The sequence below is a fragment of the Rissa tridactyla genome, chromosome 1 (assembly GCF_028500815.1).
Source record: "Rissa tridactyla isolate bRisTri1 chromosome 1, bRisTri1.patW.cur.20221130, whole genome shotgun sequence".
In the NCBI taxonomy this organism is placed as follows: Eukaryota; Metazoa; Chordata; class Aves; order Charadriiformes; family Laridae; genus Rissa; species Rissa tridactyla.
In genome coordinates, this window is record NC_071466.1 from 182,937,358 (window position 1) to 182,962,561 (window position 25,204).

The following is a 25,204-nucleotide window of genomic DNA, read 5'->3' on the forward strand; positions in this document are numbered from 1 at the left end:
AGAAAGCCAGAGGCTGAATACTGTAAATGCCTCATGGGGAAATCCCACTGTAACACACAGTCTGAAATTGTCTCTGAGTGAAGAACCTTGTAGAAATACTGAAGGAAGAAGGGATGAGGGAAGCAGCTTATTGAGCATTTGTCTGATTAAAACAAAGATTTTTTTTTTTTTTTCTGTTCTTTTTTAGTTTTTTGAAGTGTGGAGCACAAAGGCAATAGGATGTGCAACTTAAACTGTCTCTTGATTTACCAGAGTCCATTTCATGATCCTCAGATTTTTCTTTTTTTCCACAGGATCTTGAGAAGGCCACATGCCATCTTTGTTTTACCCTGCTTTCTGGGAAGTTTGTGAAACTTAAATGGCAGCTGCATCCGAGGTTGTGTGATTATTGTTGTTTAATGCTTACCCCATCAATGCAGCCCTGTGTTTCAGTAAGGCAGCATAAGGGAGTTGGAGATCCATGTGTTGTCCATGCAGGTTGGATGCTGCTGTCATGGCCTTGACTCTGTGGGTGGATTCTGTAGAGTTTCTGGGAATGGGAGGAAGGAGGTGGTGGGCCAGAAATTATGAGATGGAGAAGCGAACAATTGTTTAGCCCCGACACACACACAAATCCAAGGAAACCTGTTAAATAGCATAAATATGTTTTTCTTCTTGAAAGAGCAGGTGGTATACTGAGCAGAGCAGTGAAAGGAAAGACTCTGCAAATAAAACCCTAAATTCTCTCCCCTTTCCCCCCCCCCCCCCCACTCCACTGTTGCTTGATTAATCATATTTGCCCTCTGTCCCTATTAAGGAGCATTCACTTTATAAATTACACAGCTTTTTCACTGGTACTATTTTACTACGGGGCCTTTAACTACGGGGTACCTTGATGAGGAACGCTGAAGACCATCCGTAAGTGAAATGGGAATCCTATGCCAGGATATTGTCATAGTGACAATCAGGTTGCAGGACTTAATGTGATGCATTATTGATTGCCATTGTAATGTGAGGATACATAATTATTAATTCTGCAGTTTTCTTTGCAACAAAGATGGGACGGAATATTTGTTTTGTGTGACACAAGGCTGGTTGCCTACTATGGGTAGCTGAGCATATCATCAGTTACACGAGGAGGCTTTTCTCTGAGGATGGGGTGGCGATTGTCCACCCAGTTCAGATTTTATGAGCATTAAAGATGTGTGTTAGTGCATTTTGTGAGTTTAGTTCATATTTGGAACAATAATAGTCAGGGTGGGTTGTGGTTTTCAGAATAAATCTTTAGTGGCAACATGATTCATTTGCCTGTTTGTAATTAGCTTCATAAAAAAAAAAAATTCTGAAGGTTTGCAGTGTAGGACCACTGTCTAGCTTACCTGAAAAAAATTGTCCCAAATTGATTGCTGTATATTGGTAAGGCTGCCCTTTTTTCTTATTTTTTTTTTTCTATAACTGAGCTCCCATTATGTGTGTGTATGTATATATATGCATTTTCTGTCATGATTTCTTATACCTTACTTGACCCAAAATTTTGTGTGTCTTAATTATATTTTACAATTACAAAACCCAGGAGACTGCTGAACCTTCCTGAAAGCTAGGTCAGCAGTTGAGGAACCTGAAGCGTATTAAATTTCCTAGTACATTCTGGAAATGAATTGTAAGGTCAGTGCAGTGAAGGGTTTGTTTGCTCATCATGTATCTGGTAGCTATTCATAATGTTGTTAAATCTGAATCTTTTGAAAGCAAATCTAAAATAGATCAGTTTGTTGACTGATCATACTCCCACTTGAGGGCTCTGTCCAGTTAGAACAGATGGAGACTGATATTTGAAAGACTGCTTTTGACAGAATACCGCCAGAGCTAGTAGAAATAGATGTCTTGTTCTCCAAGAGTTTGCAGAATGTAAGTACTTTTGGGAGGAAGTTCAAGCTCCCAAATGTGAAAGACAGAGAACAGCCATACATATGCATACCGAAAGAGGTAATTGCTTGGTGGCTACAAAGGTCATCTCAGCTATGGGAGGAAAAGCAAGGACCTTTTTGTGCATTTTGTCTTACGTGTGCCCTGACTGCTAGCCCTTGTTCATTCTCTGAGTCTCTGCTTTATTTGCACCCTATACTTAATTCTCGTCGAATTGGTATGGTTTTGGAGAATTCATCTCTTTCAAATAGAGGAGCTGTTTTTATTCTCAAGGTGGGGGAAAGGAATTTGTTTCTTCCTTTTTTAGACAGCTAATAGGTTATTCGTGGTTATACTCTCTCTGCTAGTTCAAAAGTAAATGGAGCTTCGTAGGAATATATAGAAGTTTTTGGAGACTAATATTTAGGTTACAGTAATTGGTTGCAGATCCCAAATGAAGTTAAGGCCCTAGAGCATCTCACACAGAACATGTGTATAAAAGCAGCGTTGCAGTAGTCATCTCCCCTGACTGTATATGCTTGTAATACGGACCTCTCGGTTATCTGTGGTACTTCTGCAGTTGACAGGGAGAAATAAATCCACTTTGGAATGAGATGAGCGTAGTCTGAAAGCACAGGATTTTTTCTCTCTGCTGAGTATAGAGGCAATTTAGAGAACTATCTTGGACGTGTGCAATGTAGGTGTCTGAACTAAGCTGACCTGGTAGCAGCACCCTCTTGTTTAAGAATTACTAGTCCAAAAAGGACAAGACTGGTGAACTCCAGAAGAACCACCATAGCTGACGTGGCCATGCTGTGTTCATGTCCGTGACAGCCTGAGAATACAGCTCAGGCCCATGTGAGATTCTCTGTCATAATTTGTGCTGCCCATTGGCTTAGAGGAAATGAGTAGTAACATTTAAATTTCACTTTTTGTCATGGGCCATTGTTCTGGTGTGTTTTAAAGCTTCCTGGTCTCTGATAGTACCTTATTTGACTGCCAGGTTCACAAGAGACTTGTATGAGTGTTGTGCTCATAATAATGAGAGTGAATTGTGTTAATAACTGTTCTCCTTCTATCTTTTGAAAAGCTCTAATACAGACTTTGGTGGAGGCTTTTTTTGGGAAAACTTAAGATGGTGGGGGGGTTAAACTTGTTCTTAATTTTAAATTTCTGTTCTGGTTTGGAAACAGGGAGAAGGCAATGTTAAAATACCTTCTTCCTCTAGGTGGAAGGTAGAATATTTCCATTTCAATCAGAGGTGTAATGCCTTTATGCTTTTTCCCTCAAAGGCAGCACATCTCCAAAGGAGTAGCACCTTTCGAATGACATGAGGACGTAAGCTGTGGAAGCATTATCCATGGTGCACGATGAGGTAGATTTTGGCCAGGGAGCCCAACCTTAAGAGAAGAATGGGGGCAGAAGTAGTTTGATCTACAACTCCCAGGAGACACAGTGTTGCCGTTTTGACTAAATGGTTTCTGTTTTCACCTGAACTACTGTCACTTTGGGGTTCTTGTTTCTGTTGGCAGAATACTTTACCTTTTGCATTAATAACAATCTATTTTTACAAACAGGCTTTTTAGTCAGTAATCCTGTCATCCGTTAAAAATAGCTTAAGCAGAATTTTACAGCCAACTGTTGTGTGAACTTGGAGGGATTCTGAGCTCAGAGCAAGCTAGCACAACTGCCAGTCATGCCTTCAGGGGTGAAGTTTCGGAAGAGGTTTTTTGGTGAATTTACCAGACTGGGTAAGTGGGTGGGTCTGGCTGAACAGCTGCATTTGGAAATGTGGACATTTGTTGTTTTTTCCACCATTATGGGATGTATCCTATATGATCCCTATGGTTGTAAGTAATCCAGTACCGTAGAACAATACTTCCTTTTCTCAGCATTTCAGTAACAAAATGATGAGTGCACAATAGACTGCTGAATTCCTTCTCTTGGAGGAACTCTCCGCTATGTAGATGAGTATATTGTTAATGCACTGGTTAAGAATATTTTGGACTTTAATACAGCAGCAATGCTATAAGCTAAAAAAACCAAAAAGACTTTTATGTAATTTTATAATCAAGGCTTTTAAATATGCATTTCAAGAAAGTAAGTTCTAAGTAATAATGATCATTCAGCAATGAGTCATGCCCTTTGAACAGCATGAACTTGTAGTGATGGTCTATATACATGTTGCTAAAAGAGACATTTTGCATCAGGTTTTGGATTTTGTAGCTCAGGGCAGCAATGAATGATGTCTTTTGGATCTGCAAATGACAGTTCACGGTGTTCTTACTCTAACTTGTCTGTCACCTCCTACAGCCAGTGGTTGGCACCTTTGTGGAGCACTGGAACAGCAGAGAGTAGAAGGAACTGCAGTTCATAGCCATGTCCATAAATTTGAAATAAACAATGCTTCGGGCATGAGGTACTGGGATGCAGGTGGTGCCTAGACTATGTGCTCATCTGTTGTGTACAGGAGCAGTATTCAGGTGAATGAAACAAATCATGTCTGTCATCCTAAATTAGACCACAGTCAGTCTGACGTGCAGATACAATTTATAAGTTCTTTGATTGCAGGGAGATCTAGGTTATGCTCCTTAGTATGAGGTGTTTTGCAATAGTATTGCCTGATTCCTGCCCCTTGCAAAATGATTTGTTTCAAAGTCTGTATTAGTCCACGCACATCTGACTTGCAAGGCAGACCCACAAGCAGTTGTTTCAGCATAGCTGGGAGAAGGTGCAGGATTAAGAAGAAATTAAGGGGAAAGGAGAGACTGAAAAGACTCTTCCCACGTGCTGCTGCCAAATATGCTGTCATGCAAAGACAGGTATTGTTACACCTTAAATGCTTCCCTGAGGATCTCTAGGTGAATTTCTCAAAAAAAAAAAAAAAAAAAAAAAAAAAGTGGAGGTTATCTAGGGTATGGCTCCTTGGTATTTTTCAGGCAAATCAGAACTTGTGCTCCCCAGAATTTAGTCTGCCTCCAGCCATGGGTTACTGGGCCCTGTCTGAGTGATAGGGCACCCCAACACAAAAACATGGTTTCTGTTCAAATTGGAGCAATAGTGGAGCTGACTTACACGTATCAGAGGAGACTGCATGGAGCAGAAAGGGAGAAATATTTGAAAATCACATAATTGATCACTAACTGCTGAACATATACATGACATTACCACATATACCTTAATTTTAATAATTATGTCTACAAAACTTACTTTTTCTGGATACTCTGCCTGTACGAGAGTGGTTGTGCTGACCAGCACGCTAGGTGTTGAGCTAAAATATAAGATCTAAAAGCATCCTATTATGCTGAAGGCTATACTAAAACACTTGCATGGCTGTTCTGGTCAGAGGGTATATAACTCCAGTACTGTACAGGAAACTTTTCAGAGGACTGGGAAGAACTAGGCAGTGAATGTGTAGGCTAGAATGGGTGGAGCGCAGCTGATCCCACTTGGGTCTGCCATCCTTCAGGATGTCTGCGCTATGCACGTTCCTGGACTGGCACAGGCAGGGAAAGGCTGAGCTGTCCCATCTGCCAGCATGGATCGACCTTATCTACTAGTCATGGAAGTGGGGATCACGTCTTGTTACTAGATGTCAAACTGAGGTCTTTCATATCTCATGCCTAGTGAAAAAAAAGGTCTGTCGCAGAAGTATTGGGTGCTGTCTTGTGTAGAATTTTGGTCTCCGTGGCAGTAGGTCCATCATTTATCAATGATGTGATTTTTTTCAAATGCTTTTCTTCTGATCTGCACAATCATTAGGAAATCAACTTAGTCCCACAGTGGTAGCTGTGCTTGGTCAGTGCGTCCTATGATGGCTGTAAGGTGAGAAAGACTGTAAGTTCAGCCTTTTTCTTTTTTTTGAGGGGGTTAAGGAAAAGAAAAAAAAAAAAAATGGTGTGTGGCAAAAATAATCATCTCTCCTTCCTGCCAGAGCTGTACTAACACAGTGAGTATTTCTCCATTTCAGAAAGGTTACCTCTGGGAAAGTTACCTGTGTTTCACCTGCTGCCCCTGTGCCACCAGCTGCTCCATCATCTCACTTGTGGCTGTGTAACGCTGATCGTCTCTTTTCCTTCCCTTTCTTCCCCTCTGCTTCTCCAGGACACAGATGGTATCAACCTCTACTACTGGTCCCTATTTGATGGACATGCTGGGTCTGGAGCAGCTGTGGTCGCTTCCAAACTGCTGCAGCACCATATCCTGGAGCAGCTGCAGGAGATTGTGGACATCCTGAGGAACACGGCCGTCCTCCCGCCCACCTGCCTGGGAGAGGAGCCTGACAACCCGGCCACCAACAGCAGGACACTGACGCGGGCGGCCTCCCTCCGTGGTGGTGTGGGGGCCCCGGGCTCACCCAGCACACCTCCAACACGCTTCTTCACCGAGAAGAAGATCCCACATGAGTGCCTGGTTATTGGGGCCATAGAAAGTGCATTCAAGGAAATGGTATGTATATGTCGGGACTCTGAAGTCCTTGTTGCATACGTTAATTAGTCGCATGGCCTGGAGAAGATGAACATTTAGAGATATTTTTTTTTTCCATTTTTTTTCTTTCCCCTTCTTAAACACCTTCTGAGTGTGGATAAAATTATTTAAGAGCCTCAACAGCTTACCTGGTACATCCCTGTGAGGCAGGAACTGCATTTTAACTCCCAGGGAGCACCATGGCCATGTTTGTGGGTTACTTGACTCATGGAAGCTTTGTGCTCTTTTCTTTTTGATTTTTTTCCCCCCCCTCCTTTTTAAGATAAAAATTAGTATTGCCTCACAGTAGTAGATTTCAGTATTGGCCGTTGTCATAAGGCTGTAGGTACGGAGACGCACTTTACAAGGCCTCATTGACCTACCGAAGCAGCAGCAAAGGGTCTCAGCATTCCTTGCACCACAGACCCTTGTTCATGTTGCCTGCAGCTACGTAAACGGGTCATAAAAGGTCACATCAAGGACATGGATGAGGGGCAGCATGCTTGATCCAATGACTTGTAGTTCACGTTAGTGTTGGGGTGGCTCATAAAGCACAGCAGGGACTGCAGAGAGTGTATGTGCAGCTCTTGGCTGAGGCAGGTTGGGTGTGTGCGCGTGGGGCATCAAGTGTGTTCCTATCACCCACTTGACTGTGTACAGCATGAACAACTGGGAGAAAATCATGACCCTGTGGAAACAGAATATCCATCAATTTCCCTATGGAAGGCTGTTTTTTCTCTTTCATAATTGATGTAGCTGCTATGCATCTTTACTTTTCACTTCTCTGTATTATTAAAAATAATTCTTGTCAGGCAGAGCAGAGGCTTGGCCTGCCTATGAGTACATGTGGATCAGGTCTTGGGAGATCTGATCTTGTTCTTTTTCTACTTTTTTGTTGTTGTTTTTCAAAAAGGCTCTTATTTAAGCAGAAGGCTTTTAAACAAATGAGTGTTTCCCAGAGGTTTTATTTGTTGTCTGAAAAGAAGTACTTAATTATTGTTCTTCCTGATACATGTGAATTTTGTTTAGTATATGCATCTAATGAGAGACTAGAGTTGTTTTTATTAACAAAGCGATGCTTCACTTTGAATTCTGAATAGCAATTATCTTGCTGGATTGTCCTTTCTCCCCATGGAAGGGCAGGCAAACAGACCCACCAACTGTATTTGGACTTTAGGTCAGTAGGTCCAGGAGCGGGTTCCATAGCCGTGGTTTAGGCACCACTCACCATAGGGCATGCAAGCGGTTTTATGCACTGTGGGTAGTGGGCTCAGTTTCTGCTAGCTGAAAAGCGAGAGGAGGACGCATGAAAATTTCCTGTCAGTTTAGCATGCCCTTTTCAGAAAGGGAGGACTAACTTCTTCCCTTCTTTGTCAAGAAAGAAGAGAAAAGATTACACTGTCCATCCACTGCACCCTAGTGGGCTCAGAGCATGCTTAAAAGAGGGACACCAATTTCATACTTCAGTTGGGGCAATTTTCAGACCAGAAGAGTGCCAGGCTCTGCGTGCATGGCATGACTTTCTCTCCTCTTTTGAAACTGGCTCCAAGTGCAGGAGAGATGAGAAATGGAGTTCCATGAGGCTGGAAAGCGAAGGTAGGAGAGCTAAAGAAGGGCTGTTTCAAGTGCTCTACCTTTCTTTTGAGAGCAACGTGAGTATTACTCATCACTGCCTTCCTTCAACACATCTGAATAGGCAGGGCTGTTACTGCCCTGCTTTATTTTGAGTTCACACCTCCAGTAGGTGTTCACACAGGAGACCATCTCAGCTCATGTCCAGGCACCTGACTGCGTGGGAGGGCTTCTGCGGATCGAATATGGCAACTGCAGAAACCCTGAATAACTCGCTATAGATACGATGTCTGAGTATTCCATGTACAGGTCACAGTAATCTCTCTCCCCTTTTTCTAAACTGAAGCCCAGGGAATGTTTTATTTTCCTCCCTGTGTCTTTGTTCATATGCTACAGATCAGATACCTTAATTCTGACTTTTGCTCTTTATCAGAGAGCTGAAGTGCATTGTCTGTCTTTGCTATATAAAGGACTACGTGTACCACAATGCGATAGAATTTCAGCATTAAGTTTTACATTACAAGGAAGACTTAAAAACAGTCAGATTAAGAAAAGCAACAGCTGATGGTATCTGCTTTAAGCTCTTGGGGGAGTCTTGTGCTTATAATTGATTTGGGCAAGAAGTATTTTCTTTTGTCCGTGTAAGGGAGTGTTTCATAAGATCAACACTGCCGAGTCTCGTCTGTGCTTGCAATGACTGACCTCTGTCAAACTTCTGCTAGCTTACACTCCTGGTAGTTTTTGGGTGAAGATTTTGGGCCTCCTCCACAGCACGTTGTGTATTCAGCCCCGTTTTGTACTGGAACGTCATGGATGTTGTTGAGTTAGGTCAGTGCAGTTGAGATGTGCATAATGTATGAGGGTTCATGCCAGCAGAGTGTATCGTTTTACCTGGCACTCGGTCAGAGCTCATATTTCCTGGACATGTAGGCAGACTTCTTGGTGGTGTTTCCTGAAACACCCAGCGCGGCAAAGGAGCCCTTTGAACCTGGTGAAAATGCTGAGCGGATACAGATACCTTATGGTTTTCTGTTTGGCTTGTTTTTTGGTTTTTGGTTGTTTGGTTTTTTTTAAACAGTCCAACCTGACTCGTTTATCTAATGATGGTTTTGTCCCCGTTTCCTGGGAGCATTTTGCGTACCATTACTTTTTTCCTCAACTGCCCTTTGAATTCTAGTTAAGCTCTCACCATTTTTGCCTCAAGTGTCAAATAAAATGCAATTCATTCCTTTCAAAAGGCTTTTTAAAATTACGTTTCTTTTACTGGGTGTGATTTCTTCTGGACAGTGCTTGTCTGACAGCTACATCCAGTAAAACACTGTGGAAAGCTGACACAGACCAAGTCATTGCTTAACTCTAACTTAGAAATTTAACAGTTAAGTCGTCCCTTTTTGAAGTGCTTCTAGGTGGTGCTCTCTGATTGTGTTGGAACTGGGATTAGCAAGTTTCTTTGTTGTGTTCTCTGATAATTGACTGTCCTGTTTAAAAAATAAAAAATACTCAATGTCAGTAATTGTCAGTGATCACAATTATTCCAGCTAAATGGAAATCAATAAGCTTAAGTTCTGAAGGTATAATAAGTCAAATCCTCTAGTTTTTATCTTGTGAATTTTAAGATGTGCACTTATAGATTCAGTTCTAGGAGCCAGGTGGGATGTTTCCAAGTGCTCTTCTGTACTGAATAGAAGCATCAAACTATAATACCTTCCTTGTATTTAACCTTGTATACATGTGTGTGACATATTATGTATTTTAAAGAAAGGTTAAGGGGAGAGAGCACCTATTCCACACTGAAATCCATTTAATTTTGAATGTGAAAAAGTGGCGCAAAACTAGTCTGTACGATTTATTGGAAGGTATAAGTTTGTATACATTGTATCATGATTTTCTTTTTTAATGAGATTTTTTTGACTCGGATGAAAGCTAGACAAGTGCTTTTGCAAGACTGGTGCCATTTTAATTTGAACTATCTTGAGACAGTAAAATATGTTGTAAGGTTTTCCTTTTGAAAAGCTTCCTCTGATTAAATAGCCAGTAGAAATCAGGAGGAATGAAACAGCGGTACAGGCATTTCAATGCCTTTTTCACAGAATGGCAGGGGTTGGAAGGGACCTTTGGAGATCACCTAGTCCAACCCCCTGCTAAAGCAGGTTCACCTAGACCAGGCTGGACAGGAATGCGTCCAGGCGGGTTTTGACTATCTCCAGAGATATCTCCATTTTGACAGAGGTAAAGCAGATTAAGGAGTTAATTTTGACTTTATGACTTCTGAAACATGACTTTTTTTTTTTTGCATGCTCTAGTGACAGAGATTGGGGGGGGTGGGTTGGTTTTTTGTTTGGTTGGTTTTTTTGTGTTTGGTTTTTTTTTGTGTGTGTGTGTGTATGGTTGGGCTTGATGATCTCAAAGGTCCTTTCCAGCCATGAAGATTCTATGATTTTTGGTTTGTTTTTGTTTTTTTTAAGCAGATACCTGATATCCTGTGTGTAGGCAGTAAAGCTGAGATTTCCTGGATGAAAGGCCCCTACCTAGAGGATGGATATAGATGAAAAATAGTTATTTTAGTTGTTGCAGTATGATAACTTGTTATAATGATGATACTGCAATTTGATGAATGTACCCACTTCTGTTTTTGAGATCCTAAATTTCTAAAACTTGGCACCGGCTGTAGCTGCCGGGCACTTTCTGCGCCTCCCCGCTTGCCGTGCCCTCTCCCCGCGCCCGGGCACCGCCTGCCCCGGCTGTGGACCGGCGGCTGATGCTGGCGAGTGGCCGGGGCCGGCGGCAGGTAAAGCTGCGGCCCCGCAGCCCCGGTGCCCTCCGCGGGCTCTCCAGCAGGTGGCAGGAGCAAGCCGCCGTCGGGGGCCCGGCAGCCTCCCGCCGAGCGGATGGTGATGGCTTTTCGTAGCTCGATCTTCCTCTTTTTTTTTTTTTTTTTTTTTTTTTTTGGAAGAGATTGTTAATTAGCGTGATTAACCTGCTGGTTTTGCTCTGGGAAGGCCGGGTCTGAGCCTTAGCGAGGCAGGGCGCTGAGGAGACCTAAGGAGTCAGGACGGCGGGGATGGTCTGTCCCAGGGCTGATGCCATGTCCTCAGGCTGCTTCTGTAATCCGTGGAGAAAGCAACCCCGGTGCCCGCTCTGGAAGCGTACCCCGTGGCACTTCGTGGGATCCTCTGCAGGCTTTGCTCCATCCTCCCAACACTCCCTCACCCAGGGAAGAGGGACAAGGGTGACCAGGCATGAGGCAACTCCTGTGGGCCCCCTTCTCCAAAAGACAGAGTGGTTTGGGTTGGAAAGGACTGTAAAGAACACCTAGTTCCATCCCCCTGCCCTGGTCACGGACACCTCCCACTAGACCAGGTTACTCAAAGCCCCATCCAGCCTGGCCTGGAACACTTCCAGGGATGGGGCATCCACAACTTCTCTGGGCAACCTGTTCCAGTGCCTAGAGGTGGTGATTCTCACCACCCTGACAGTGAAAAATTTCTTCCTCATATCTAATCTACATCTCCCCTCTTTCAGTTTAAAACCATTACCCCTCATCCTGTCACTACACTCCCTGATAAAGACTTCCTCCCCATCCTTCCTGTAGGCCCCCTTTAAGTGGGTGGGGGCTGCGATAAGGTCTCCCTGGAGCCTTGTCTTCAGGCTGAACAGCCCAAACTCTCTCAGCCTGTCTTCATAGGAGAGATGGTCCAGCCCTCTGATCATCTTCATGGACCTCTTCTGGACCTGCTCCAACCTGCTTCTTATAGGCTCCAGAGCTGGACACAGTACTCCAGGTGGGATTTCATAAGAGCGGAGCAGAGGGGCAGAATCACCTCCCTCACCCTGCTGGCCACGCTTCTTTTGAATACAGCCCAGGATGTGGTTGGCTTTCTGGGGTGCAAGCCCACATTGCTGGCTCATGTTAAGTTCTTCATCAACCAACACCTCCAAGTCATGGGAGGTCATGCATCCTAAGTCATGGGCTGTGTCATGCATCCTAAAAAGAGAGGCAGAACACAGACTAAATTAGCTGCTTCCTTGGTGTGAAACGATAGCCTTTTGAACAGAGGATGTAGAAATCCTTCCTCCCCCTCCCTCTCAGGTTCTGAGTGAGTGGCACGTGCTGCACTTTGGGCTGAAAGGTGCATCGTTTGATTCTGCTCAGCATTGCGCAGCTCTTCCCCTGCACACAGATTGTTACATGGGAATGAGCTGTATGCTACAGAAAAGAAAGGAAAAAAGGAAAAAAAAAAACAAAACAAAAAAAACCAAAAAACTTGCTCTGAAATCTTTCTCCAGGTGGAAAATGAGGAAAGATTTGTATATGCTCAGACTTTGTCTAGAATGAGCCCCTTTATACCCGTAAAGACTTCAGAGGTGTTCTGGTTTTTCTGTCCTTGTTTGTGCTGCAGTACTTTTCCAGCAGCAGTGTTATAAAGTATTTCATTAAAAGCTAATGTCTCCACATCAGAATAACTTAGTGGCAATAGTGGGTTTTATTTTATTTTGGTTTATTTTTTCCCCTCAAATCTTGTTGAGCTGTAGGAAAGCCGCCTCTTTTCCTCCCCCTAAAAAAGGAAATGTCAAATGAAGTATGTAATATCAAATTAAACATGGCACTGAATATTCTCTGGCAAGTCATGGCAGTAAATTCAAGTTCTGAACAACAACTAGACAGAAGAGCCCATGAACAGCAATGATTCAAAAAAATCCAGTACACAGATCTAGTTTAAGTCAAGGAAACTCTGAAAATGAGGCCCTAAGAATTATCCGTCTTCTCTCCTATAATAGATGCTTCTGAATTCTGCTTATTGAAAGAAATAAATTTTAATTTGGGCATTCCAGCACTTGCAAAGTGTATGTATGATGGAGCTGAAACCAGGTGAGGAATTGTACATTGTTTGAAGGTCTCAGAGGATACTCTGAGCTGTGGAGATGAAGGTTTTTTAAAATTCCTGGCAGTGTCTGGAAAATCCACTGTAGTATTTGTAAGTTTAAATTATTTTGATGGTTAGAAACGTCTGCTTCCTTTGAACTGTTCTTTTCAGCTTAATTTAAAAATACATAGAAACCATGGGGAGGAAAATCAGCTTCTCTATGGCAAGATTAGATAAAGTGGCATTTATAACAGGCCCACGTCTGTGACCAAAGGTTCTGCGAGATTTGATTTTTAGCTTGGAGGTGTTTTCCTCCTGGTCCTCACGCCCTCAAAAGAAAAAACAGGAAGAAACAGGAAAACCACAAGTCAGTCAGTGAGAGCACAGGCGAAAAGCCATCAGTAAAACCCCAGATCTCTCTGGCAGCAGAATGCAGTTCCCGTCTGCGGCAGAGGATGGCCTCGTCGGGCAGCGCTGATGACTCTTGCTGCCCCTGCCACACTGCCAGCCTCAGTACTGTATTCATGGCACAAATGGGATGGGGCTCTGCATACACTGGCCAGCGAGGAGTCACCTTATTTGTGACAGACACCTCTGCTCAGGCCAGCGGCTGAGTGCTGCTGAGCATCCCCACCGCTGCCCCGGGTCACCCCCCGCCTGAAATTTGTGGGAAGCAAAGCGCAGTCCATGGCCGCCTCCAACTCTGCAGATTTTCAATCAAATTGCAGCCGTCATGGTTTGCATTTGTTGTGGTGCTTTCCCTCAGATAATTTTAGCTCTAAAATAAAGCTCTAAATCCCATACCCCAAGGCGTGGACAATTTGAGCTGTTTCTTGCTCAGTGCAAATATGAAAATGGCTGAAGTATAGCTCTGCGTGTGTATGCACGCACACGGCAAACAAATATGTTCATAATAAAAAACACATACAAGTAGGCAGGGTTTAGCCGAAAAGATCTGCCAGTACTTGCAATAGCAATGTTAAATGATGCTCCCTGTTTGAATCCAGTGTTACAAGGAAAGACCAGTTTGAAATTGGATTTGATTCTGGACACAGGAGAGGAAGGTAATTTGTAATGTGCTGTGTTATTACCCCAAAGTAAACTAAGAGGCAGCAGGATGAATTCATTGGCATATACTTAAATTTTTGTTTAAAATGTATGGAGTTCTGGAAAATAGCTCATTTTCTTGTGTCCTTTATGTTCTCCAAGCTTTTCTGGGACTATATGTATATATACATGTATATGTATATATTTATGGGTTGTTTCATTCCTGGGCTTGATTGATTGTTGGTGACAGATGTGACTTCTGTTCTCTACTTCTATTAAGCAGGAGGGCTTTTTTTATATGTAATATTTCTTACAATCAGAATCAGTTGGAAGCTAAACACAGGAAGAACTATTTGAGTAGGTACTTACCTCCCTACATTTGGGCCTGTGCATATGCATAAAAGTTAAGTCTTTTCAGGACACCATAAAAGCAGTGAGATGAGACACCGAGTTAAATACTGGGGTTCATCCTGGAAAGCCTGTGAATGCCTAGTATTTTTCTGTAACTACTGTTCTATTGACCTTCCCCTGCACCCCCTTAATAATTTTAGCATCCACCCGTTCCCTGTGTCTCTGAAGGGCGGCCTTGTGGCATGAGTGTGTCTTGCTGCTGTTTGTAAAGGCAGATGCTCTGCAATCCTACCATCCTTTTTGGAGAGCAGGTAGTTCATCATGTCATAGCTAAGTCTCATTAATTATTTTCTGTCTATGTAAAGCACTCTCCAATTATACCACCAGGTACCTGTTGTTAAGCTACATTTATCTTTGCCTTCATTGTGCTTTTTCCGTAGCAAATTGCCTTGCATCCCTCAGAGTTGCCATTTGTTCCTTAGTGCCTGATGTTTTACAATTTCCTGTCCTGATTTTTCCCAAACATCTTTCTATCGTAAGTAATATGTACTTCTCTACTTCCCATTCTTCTCCCTCACCACGTGGCCATAGCTTCAAGAGTAAAGAAAGCCAGTGGAACATGCAGTTTAAGAAAGACTCTATTTTTTAATTTTTTTTTTTTTAGGGGAATCTTCATTTTCTAAAACATTAATTAGAATCCTGTCTTTATAAATCTTATTCTCTTTTCCCATAGGATTTGCAAATAGAACGAGAGAGGACCGTGTATAATATTTCTGGCGGCTGCACAGCCCTTGTGGTGGTGTATTTATTGGGGAAGCTTTATGTGGCAAACGCTGGTGACAGCAGGTAAGTGTTGTGTCTCCCCAGCTATTCCTTCATCTCAGACTCCCCAGATCTGGTGTAACCAAGTTTCCTTAGTTGCAAACAGTATCACAAGAGTGACATATTGTTCAATATGTTCATCCACGACCTGGATGAGGGGACAATGTGTATCTATCCTCGGCAAGTTTGCTGATACAAAACTAGGAGGAGTGGCTGACACACCAGAAGGCTGTGCTGTCATTTAGCAAGGCCTAGACAGGTTAGAAAGTTGGGCGGTGAGAAACCTAATGAAATTCAACAAGGGCAAGTGTAGGGTCCTGCACCTAGGAAGGAATAACCCCATACACTGTTACAAGTTAGAGGCTGACCTGCTTCAAAGCAGCTCTGTAGAGAGAGACCTTGGAGTCCTGGTGGACAACAAGTTGACCATGAGCCAGCAATGTGCCCTTGTGGCCAAGGAGGCCAATGGTCTCCTGTGGTGCATTAAAAAGAGCATGGCCAGCAGGTCAAGGGAGGTCATCCTCCCCCTCTACTCTGCCCTGGAGAGGCCACATCTGGAGTACTGTGTCCAGTTCTGGGTCCCCCAGTTCAAGAAGGACAGGGAACTACAGGAGAGAGTCCAGCAGAGGGCTACAAAGACGATCAAGGGACTGGAGCATCTCTCTTACGAGGAAAGGCTGAGATACCTGGGGCTGTTTCTCCTGGAGAAGACAAGACTGAGAAGGGATCTTACCAATGCTTAGAAATATCTAAAGGGCGAGTGTCAAGAGGATGGGGTCAGGCTCTTCTCGGTGCCCTGTGACAGGACAAGGGCAACGGGCACAAGCTGGAATGCATGAAATTCCATCTCAAGATGAAGAAAAACTTCTTTACTTTGAGGGTGACAGAGGCTGCCCAGAGAGGGTGTGGAGTCTCCTTCTCTGGAGATACTCAAAACCCGCCTGGATGTGTTCCTGTCCAGCGTGCTCTAGGTGAACCTGCTTTGGCAGGGAGGTTGGACTAGATGATCTCTGAAGGTCCCTTCCAAACCCCTACAATTCTGTGATTCTGTGAAGAGGATTCTGCTTCTTTAATGACCCTGTGGAAATTAAAGCAAATGGCAGTGATAGGCTTCTGGTATCTAGTCAAGTGGTGGATGCAATCACGGAGGTTGATGACACTTCTGTCCCTGTAGCAGTTTCTGAATGACTTGATGGTTGCAGAGAAGTGGAAAGGCACTAAAGAGCCATTGAAACAGAAGAGGTGTTGGGTGTGTAGTAGAACTGTGCATTGGGCACTGACAAGGTGACTGCATCTGGAACAGCTGATAGGGCTGGACTGGTTCAGGAGGAAGTCCTGCAGCTCCTGTCCTCAGCCTTAGACTTGGAAGGCCACCTGGCGCTCAGATTTTGATATCATTAAAGGTAATCATCTGTAAGCAAATAACTGCTATTCCTCCAACAGGAAGGAGGGGAGCAAGAGGGGCTGTCACAGGTTAGGATTTTTACTGTGTCCTGTTCTAGCTCATGTACTTGTCTTGCTTTGTTATATTTAGAAGTTGGATGCTTGGAGACTTGTGACGAGAAGCTTTTTCTGTGTATTCTGATTTAGCTAAAGCTAGGAGTGAATTGGAAATCTCTTGCATTCGTTTTCTCTGTCTCACTCTCAGCCCATAACACCATCAGAGGCAGATAATGAGGCTGGTCTTGCAAGACTTTAAACCTTCACGTCTTTCTTTTGGCAGCGCTCTGCATAAACAGGCCAGGGAGAATAGTTCCCCGCATGATACAGACTGCTGTTGTGTTCTTTTAGTTAGCAGCTGAGAAATTAAAGTCTGCAAAGGTACTGAACCACATTGTCTTTAGGTGAAGGCTGCTACCATTACGCATTTGTGTTTGAGGTTTGTGCGCACACAGTTCGTGTTTGTACTGTGTGTGTACAATGTATCTACAAAGGCAGCGGTCAACCGCAAAATGTTTTGTAGTTTAAACCTAACATTTTTATTGCCTTTTGCTGCTTTAAACTTTGTAGGAAGTCAGATAAATCCTTTGTGCATAGATTTCCTATTCTTTTCATGTTGGTGATTATTCTTAATATGCTGCATTTGCTGTTTATATTGCAAGTTGCTCACCCAGTTCCTCTTGATAAGTGACATATACAAATCTTTTTTGCATCAAAGGGGTCCTCACAGAGGATAGCTGCAAACATGTTTGAGTAAACCACCTATCTAGTCATCAGAACCACTAGCTGCACTAAATTTTAGCTCTTTTGCCATTAAATTAGAAATAATCATGTTTTCCTGTGCTATTGTACTTGAGGTACAGTTGAGTCTCTTCCATTGGACTGGCTAAATTGCTTTATTCTCTCTTAAAAGTGTGCTGTGTAAAATTGGCCATGCAGGACCTACTTTTGAGTAGTTGAGATCTTTGTTCTTAAATGACTGGCTGCTTCCAGTTCCCCCAAGATTTCTCCACTGGTTCCCAAGAGCAGCCTCAGCTCCATTGCAGCCTCTCACACCCAATGGGAAGAAACTCATTGTTGGTGACCTTGAATTAGCCCAAGTGTCCACTGTAGTTAAAGCCACAAGGTGTTCAAGAGGCTTTGAATGTTCATCAAGCCAGTCAAAAACATCTTTTCAGAAAAACAGGAAGAGCAGGAATTAGAAGGGAAGCCATCATCAAGGCTGTGTCTTGTTTGAACCAGGAATCAAATTTTTTCTACTTATTCCTCGTATCTTGTAGATACCAAGGTCCCTCCAGATCCAAAATAGTTTGGTTTGGCACTTTACAAACTTTCCGCATGGAAACCTTTCTGATGCTGAGGAGAATTTGCTGGATTCACAAAATTTTTTGCTTGCAAATAATCCCACTTCTAGATTTTCGTAGCTCAAGAAAAGCTTTAAAGTGTAGAAGATCAGTTGATCTGGGCCTCTGTCCCACCAAATCCCCACTTTCCATGTTTCAGAAAGGGAGAAAAACTGCTATTGCAAAACATCTAAGTTGCTTCTCACACTTAAATGTCATTTTAGGACTAGAATAGCAGTTCTGAGGTTGTCTGCCTACTGCCAGGGTGTACAGTGTATTCCTGTATTTTTAAGAGCCCAGTCACGTAGCCAAGAAGTTTTATTTGTGTCAGTTGGAAAAATATGTTCCTTTTTGCTGTCTCATGCCTTGCATGGTCGACTTTACTGTTTATACAGATACAAATGAGTTCAGTGAGAAATAAAATAAGGAAACTACTTAAAAAAAAAAAAAAGTTTGTCTGCTCTTGAGAAGAAGGGTGAGGTTTGTTTTTTCACCCAAAAAGGGGACTTGTGCTTGTTGCTTTTGGAACTGAATGCCGAAACCCTCAGTTCTTCAGTCAAGCTTTAGTTTCTTTGAGTTCACCTACTCGTTTGTGCCTCTTCTCTGTCATCATTCTCCTTCTCCCCTCTCCGCTCCCCCACTGTAAAAAGCCTACAAATAAATCAAGCTACGTTTCCCACAGACGAGAGTCTGTGAGAAGAGGTTTCGTGCTGCAGGATTGGGAAATAAACATTTTGGGTTCACGCAAACATCATTTGTACTGCCTCTGCTCAGAAGAAGGTTAGGTCTTTTAATTCCAGGCAACTTAAAAACAACAGAAGCTTTTAAAGGTGGGTGTTGAACAGCTTCTGCTGTCACAAGACCAAGGTACGTGCAACAAAGTGTTACTATCACAATGAGACTAAGGAAACACCAAGTGTGAGACTTGAATAATAATGTGCTGTGCAGTGCCAGCTATACCTCAGACTTATGTCTGTGGTATTCAGTTTAACCACCAAAGCCTCTCAAATCTAATCATTTCATGCCACGTACCCTGGCAGTGTTGTATAGCAGCTGTCCTTTTGTAGTTGATGTGTAATTACATCATGAAAAGACTTTAATTACCATATTACTAAATTACCAGCCAGCAATCCTTTCAGGTTCAGCCCTAGCTCACTTCTGTATGGACTATTAGGCTTCTCCAAGCTGAACACTTTTGGTTGGTGTAAAAGGGAGGAAAAATTGTGCTAATTGTAGGTTTTGTTGTGAACTATTATTGAGCTTGATGTTATGGCATCACTAATGTCAATGATATAATTAAACTTCTGCTAACGATGCAGTCACAGTTCTGTAATAATTATATGTTAACTGCACATGATACCAGAACACTACTAAAAATGAGGTGATGTATTCAGAGCCTGATGAAAACATCTTGGAGGGAGCCGCTTTCATTCTCTAATGGCTTGTCTGATCATTCTTGGACTCTGCCATAAATATACCTACTTGTACAGTCAAAATTCATGTCTTAATATTGGCCAGAGCTTTTTTTTAATGTTCCTGGAGGTATTTAAAAGATGGGTAGACACAGCGCTTAGAGATACAGTTTAGTGATGGTTTTTGGCAGAGTTACGTTGATGGTTGGACTAGAAGATCTGAAAGGTCCCTTCCAACCTAGGCGATTCTATGATTTTCTCTCTCTCGTTCTTCCTCTCAGTGGTTGGGATTGTCCATGCAAGGTTATCTAATTAGAGACTGATAGTGCTATAGTCAGCTGTCCAATATATAGTGCTTGTCTGGTGAGCATCGAGGCACTGTGCTTTGCTTACCAGTTTGACATACACACTCTGGTAACTAGGCCAGACCCTCTGAATAGCTGGTTTTTTTAATAAGGAATAGTAAATCTTCTCTGCTCGTTCTTTTAAACAGTATTGTTCAATTTTATATTGCTAAAGTGACTTTTACTTCTAAACTGCCATAACACGCCTTGTTAATCTCAGCTCTTTTTGCATTTGTGCTCTTTATTAGGATGTTGTTTTATAGCTAGTGATGAAGCAGTAGTAAAACAGGGACTTAATGCTTTTACTGATTACTGCCCAATTATTGTATAGCCTCATGCAACATAGCATTTGCTCAGTATCACTACAGTGACTGTAATGCAATATGATCATATTAACTATCTTTGGCACGAGCATTCTTCTGGCTTTCATGTTGTCTGGCGAAGGAGCTGCTGGGAGGCTGCAGGCACTGCCATTTTGTGCTGTGCTTGGAGCCATGTAGGGAAGCTGTGCTTTTATCATTATACAAGAAGCAGAACACCACAAGTTGATTTGACTTTTCCATGGGCCCTGAAACACTCACTGAATCTGCAAATGGGTTCTTGGGCTTTTTTGATTTATTGGCAGAAGATGGGATCAAAGCAAAGGGTCTGATGTTTCAGAGGCTTCGCAGACTTGCAGGGTCACTGGATTTTTTGCTCTGCTTCATCAGCTTTTTTTATAATCTTTTTGCTTCCTTGCTTTTGCTCCCCTGTGCTTATGTTTTCAGGGAATATTCACCCTCTGCTTGAACATATATCTTCATGTCCAGCATAGATTTTCTCCTCCTTTTTGCAAGTGTAGAATTAACGCTAAGGCATTTGGTACTGTTAAATGATAGGAGTTCGTTCAGTGAATGTTTTTTTAGCGCTTCCATCTGACTGCAGGTTAAACAGCTTCATTGGTGCTTCAGGTGCCCAGATGCGGGAAAGTGTGTTTATAACACCGACTTCTCCCAGTGTAATAAAGTAGTGAATTGAAAATTGAATTCTACTTTGTTTACTGTGTCACTTCTTTCCGGATTTGCTGCTTGTGTTGAATCTCACGACGTTTATAGTTCCTCTTCTTCTGTGTCAGGGTGCTTGTCAGCTGCCTGTCTCATGCATAGTTCTCATTGTAGGAAGTAAAATTTGGGGGATTAATCTGCTTTTATGAAGTAAATGAGAGAGGCATGGAAACAGCCACGTATCTGCTGACTGGCAGTGTAGCTTAAATACAATTTCCGAGAAGTCAGAATTGATGATTCTGACCCACTTTTGTGGTTCCATGGTATCTGACCTCTTCCTCAAGGCAATTCAGCAGAGTGACTTTTGCCAGAAGCTCTAACACTGTGGAAGGATGGAAACCAAAAAGTGTTCTAGTATATTACTGTTGTAGAGCTAGTTTGCTTTCATCTTTGGTTTACGGTATTTTTAACAAACTTTAAATTTCTGATTTTCTTAACCACCTATCTTCAAATCTAAAGGGTATATATTTTGCCTGTTTTCCTTGAGTGGTCTGCCTAAGCCCTCTGTCTCCTTACATCTGTGTCTGCATAAACAACAATAACTGTGCATTGTACTTAGAGGTCTCTAGAGGGAAGACTAACTCAGTTACTGAGCTCTTCCAGTCTGCAGTATTTGGAAGAAGCGTTCTATTTCCTGTCTCATAAAGATGGGACAAAAAGAGCTTCAAATCTCTGAACCACATGCAGGGCCTTTTCACCCTTGGACCACACAATCTGTGGTGACTCTTGTTTGTCCTAAGTTCTAATTCCTCCAGATCCTCAGAAGATGCCTCCCAAGAGGTGAGAGCAACACTTACGGAGTGTATTTTGGGCAAGCTATGTGCACATCCCCTTTTTAGGTTATTATTATTTATTTGACAGAATCACTTGATAATAAATGCTTAATGGTTTCAAGGCAATGGGTAACGTAAGCCTGGTCTGCTCAGGAGCCTGTGTAGTGAGGAGAGACTTGAATTCAAGACGAAGTGAGTCTCTCCCACATGCATTCTCCTTCACTGACTGCAGTTTGGTAGGTAGAGAAGTCTGATCCTGCCTAGCCGAAAATGTTGGAAAAGAGTGTGGCATTTTAGTCACACTCAGGAGATATGGCCAAGTCGCATCTTTCTGTTTCCCCTGTTTCCTCTTTCTTGGAAGCCTGACTTGCAGGCCTGCAGAAAGCACTCCTGCTCCCCATCTGCCTGGCCTCTTCCCAGGGAGAAGCAAGAGCACAGGATTCATAGAAGTAGCAGCAGCCTCAGATATTGCCGGATTTTTGTGCTGGGTAAAGGCTTTGAAGGCACTTCAAGAAACACTTTAACTGAGGTGTGCAGAAAAGGTGTTGGATCAGAAATAAGTCATTGCACTCAAAGTGCAGTGATAAGGGAGAGCATTTTCTAGTGATCCAGTGGATGACAGGTTCCAGGGTACTGGCACGTCATATCCAGCACTGACTTGGCAGAAATTATTTATCTGGCAGTAAATGTTCCTAGGCTTTTGAAGACAAAACAAATGTCCTGCCTCTTCTCCAAACTCTTGTTTTTCCTGGGAGACCGTATGCCTTAGCAATGTCTATGAAAGCATTGTAAACATTTTCGATGAGTGATAACATTCAGCCTTTCGTCCTAATCGCACAGATGTCATCTACCCATTAAGTCCTTATGTTCCAGATTATGAGGAAGGAGAGGATTTGGGGGTATTCAAGTAATATCAGTAAACTGGAAAGCCACAGTTCATTGGTATTAGTTTCCAGGAGTGATGAATTCTATTAACTTTCATTCTCGTAGGTTTTCAACCTTTACAAAAGGGGGCAGGGGTGGGCAGAGGTAAGAAAAAACCAAAACCAACAAAAATTAAACTAATCAAACCAGACAAAAAAGTTGGTTGCTGACACTGCAAGTAAAAACTCCCCTGCTGCCTATTTTTATTGGCGAATATAAGCACTGATCAAGGAAAAATTCCCACTGTAATAACATCTTTGCATGTACGTTGCATATGGAGCTTGTAGAGCTCATAGCGTCTGAGGCAAGATCAGCAAAGGGTGCTGAGATGTAATTTTAATCACCCTCTTACTAATACTTTACTGATGCATAAAGAGCTGTGACCTCTAATAGAGACAGCTCATGGTATAAGCATGTTCACCAGAGTCCAGATCTCCCTGTGCAGTGCATTAAGCTCAAAACCATCTTCTTAATCTGTGCCTTTGTAGCTGACCACAGAGACCCACCCTCAGGCTCTTTGTTCTGGTGTTACAGGGCCAAGGCACGCCGAGCAGGCTGGGTGCCTTGGACCTCTAGCTCCTCTCTGTACTAAGGGAGGAGCACCCCAGGCTTGTTGGGTGAATGTTTCAAGTCTGCTGCAGTCCTTACAGTGCTGGAACACTTTTCTCATACCCTGAATTCAGCGAGCTTGCCAGGCAGCCCAGGCCGTTCAGTCTTAGCAGCAGCTAGGCAACGCAGCTTGAGCTCTGCTCCTGGGGCTTTTAGCGAGGGCTTCCCTTGTCGCTTCTGCAAGGGTAAATGAAGCAGAGCTTGGGTAAAAATTCACTGATGCAGAGTGAGCAGAGCGTGACTTTCAGTCTGCTTTTACCTCTTGGTCCAGCTTATTCCAATATCCAGCAACTGCCACTGAATTAAGCAGAAAAGCTGAGATCAAAGTAGATGTGATGCTTTAGGTGCTAAAAGTCATTCTGACTTCCTCAGTGGTAAGTCTGTGAAGAGCAGGGGAAAAAAAATCCGTGCTTCTTCCATCTTACGTGGTCAGCCATATCCCAGCCATATTACTGGCAAAATAAACACTGACTTGCACAGCGATGCCTTCATCCACTAAGCCCAGGTTTAGTTGCCATAGTAACTCGTCCTGGAGATGAATGTGATATCCTGGACAGCAGGGAAAAAGACTTTGATTCCATAGATACCAGTCCTGAGGCTCAGAGCTGGCCACAGAGATGTGACTGCCCTTCTTTGTTCATTTCCCTGGCACGGCCTGAGTAATTGTTGTTCAGCCATGATACAGAAACGTGGTGGTGTATCATCATCGCAACCCTGGACTTAGCTGTGTCCAAATCAAGAATACATTGAAAACATCATGGGCAAAATTAATCCCGTGAGGGCTGCCAGTCTCCAACCTAAGGATGCTGGAACCAATGGTGGGCAGTTTTTGTGTGCTAGCAGTGTCACTATAAACTTGCTATAAACTGGCTTCTAATAGCTTCCTAGCTGCCAGCGGACGTCCTCGCTGAAAGATCTGTGGGTTCAGATGTAAACCAACAGGGAAGTACACGCAGTTAATTACAGAGCATTTTAGTTTAGTTCATTGCCTTTTGGTTTAGCGCTACAGGAGCCAGAGTAGACAATACTAGAAGTACATAGGTAAACACATAAAGTCACCACTGGCTCAACAGCAAAAGTTACTTTCCTGATTAAACAAACAAAAAAATCGCATACAGATAGCCAGTGCCGTCCCATTAGTGATGGGGTGGGAGTACAAGAAAAATGTATCATTAGCCCTAAAATGAAACAGTGCTAATAAAGCCAACTGCTAATTATAAGCCAACTGCTAATAATAACTCTGTACTTAGATTGCATCAGACAAGCAGTACACCTGAGGACCTAAACTAGAGCAGGGAGTTCACAGGAGAGTCCCACAGGAATGGAGCTGCAGCCTGCTAAAGAGGCACTGAGAACTAAAAGCATGCAGCTCCTGGGGCTGAAAAAGACCGGGCAATGTGTCTTCTCCAAGCTGTCTCTTCTGTGGGCAACCTGCAAGCTCAGTATTATATGTAATTTAAAACTGTAGTATGAGAAGTGATGCAGAAACAACTGAAATAACTTAGTTATAGTGTTGGTGACGGCCAAGTGCTTCTCACCGTTGGATGCAACGTGTAGAAAATCCCTTTAACTGCTGCTTACTAAGTTGTTAATTGAACACATGGGATGGAATGTGAGATCAGTTCTAAAAATTCAGATTTTTATTATTTTCAGTGGCAGTAAGGAAGATGATGACTGGCTCGGGTGCTAGTGTAGATGAGAAGTAAGCCCTCCGTGGAAATCTATGAATATTACTTTGCTTTGAGAAACAGCTTCTACTTGCCCATTCATGATTCTTTATTAAAAATAATACAATTCATTTGGTAAAAACAGACCACCAGAACAGTGGCTTTAGAGTATATCAGCAGCTTCATTTTGCCCAGAGGCCTTCTCCACAGGAATCACTAAATAAGCTTTAGAAATGTAAATATGAATGAGTTGGGTAACCGGAAACAACATAAAGCTCTACGTGTGCATGAACAGGAACAGCTCGTGTGCTTTGTAGGTGCCTCTGAAAGATGACTTTCAGGGTTTCTTGCAGGGACTGGATTTAGAACCATAGAATCATAGAATTGTCTAGGTTGGAAAGGACGTTTAAGATTGAGTCCAACTGTCAACCTAACACTGACAAAACCACCGCTAAGCCATGTCCCTCAGCACCATGCCTACCTGTCTTCAGGGATGGCGATTCCACCACTTCCCTGGGCAGTCTGTTCCAATGTTTGATAACTATTTCGGTGAAGAAATTTTGCCTAATATCCAGTCTAAACCTCCCCTGGCGTAACTTGAGGCCATTTCATAATTTTTTCCCCTGGTTCTTTTCATAAGCAGG

At 42.9% G+C, this 25,204-nt stretch overlaps 1 protein-coding gene across 1 annotated transcript in view; it reads left to right on the plus strand.

Annotated features, from left to right (window-relative positions):
* Window positions 1-25,204, plus strand: part of PPM1H (protein phosphatase, Mg2+/Mn2+ dependent 1H) — a 146,320-nt gene that overhangs the window by 73,124 nt on the left and 47,992 nt on the right. Inside the window, exons 3-4 of the mRNA XM_054185263.1 lie at window positions 5,986-6,330; window positions 14,917-15,029. Coding sequence (XP_054041238.1) covers window positions 5,986-6,330; window positions 14,917-15,029 — 458 coding nt within the window. The remainder of the gene's footprint in view (window positions 1-5,985; window positions 6,331-14,916; window positions 15,030-25,204) is intronic.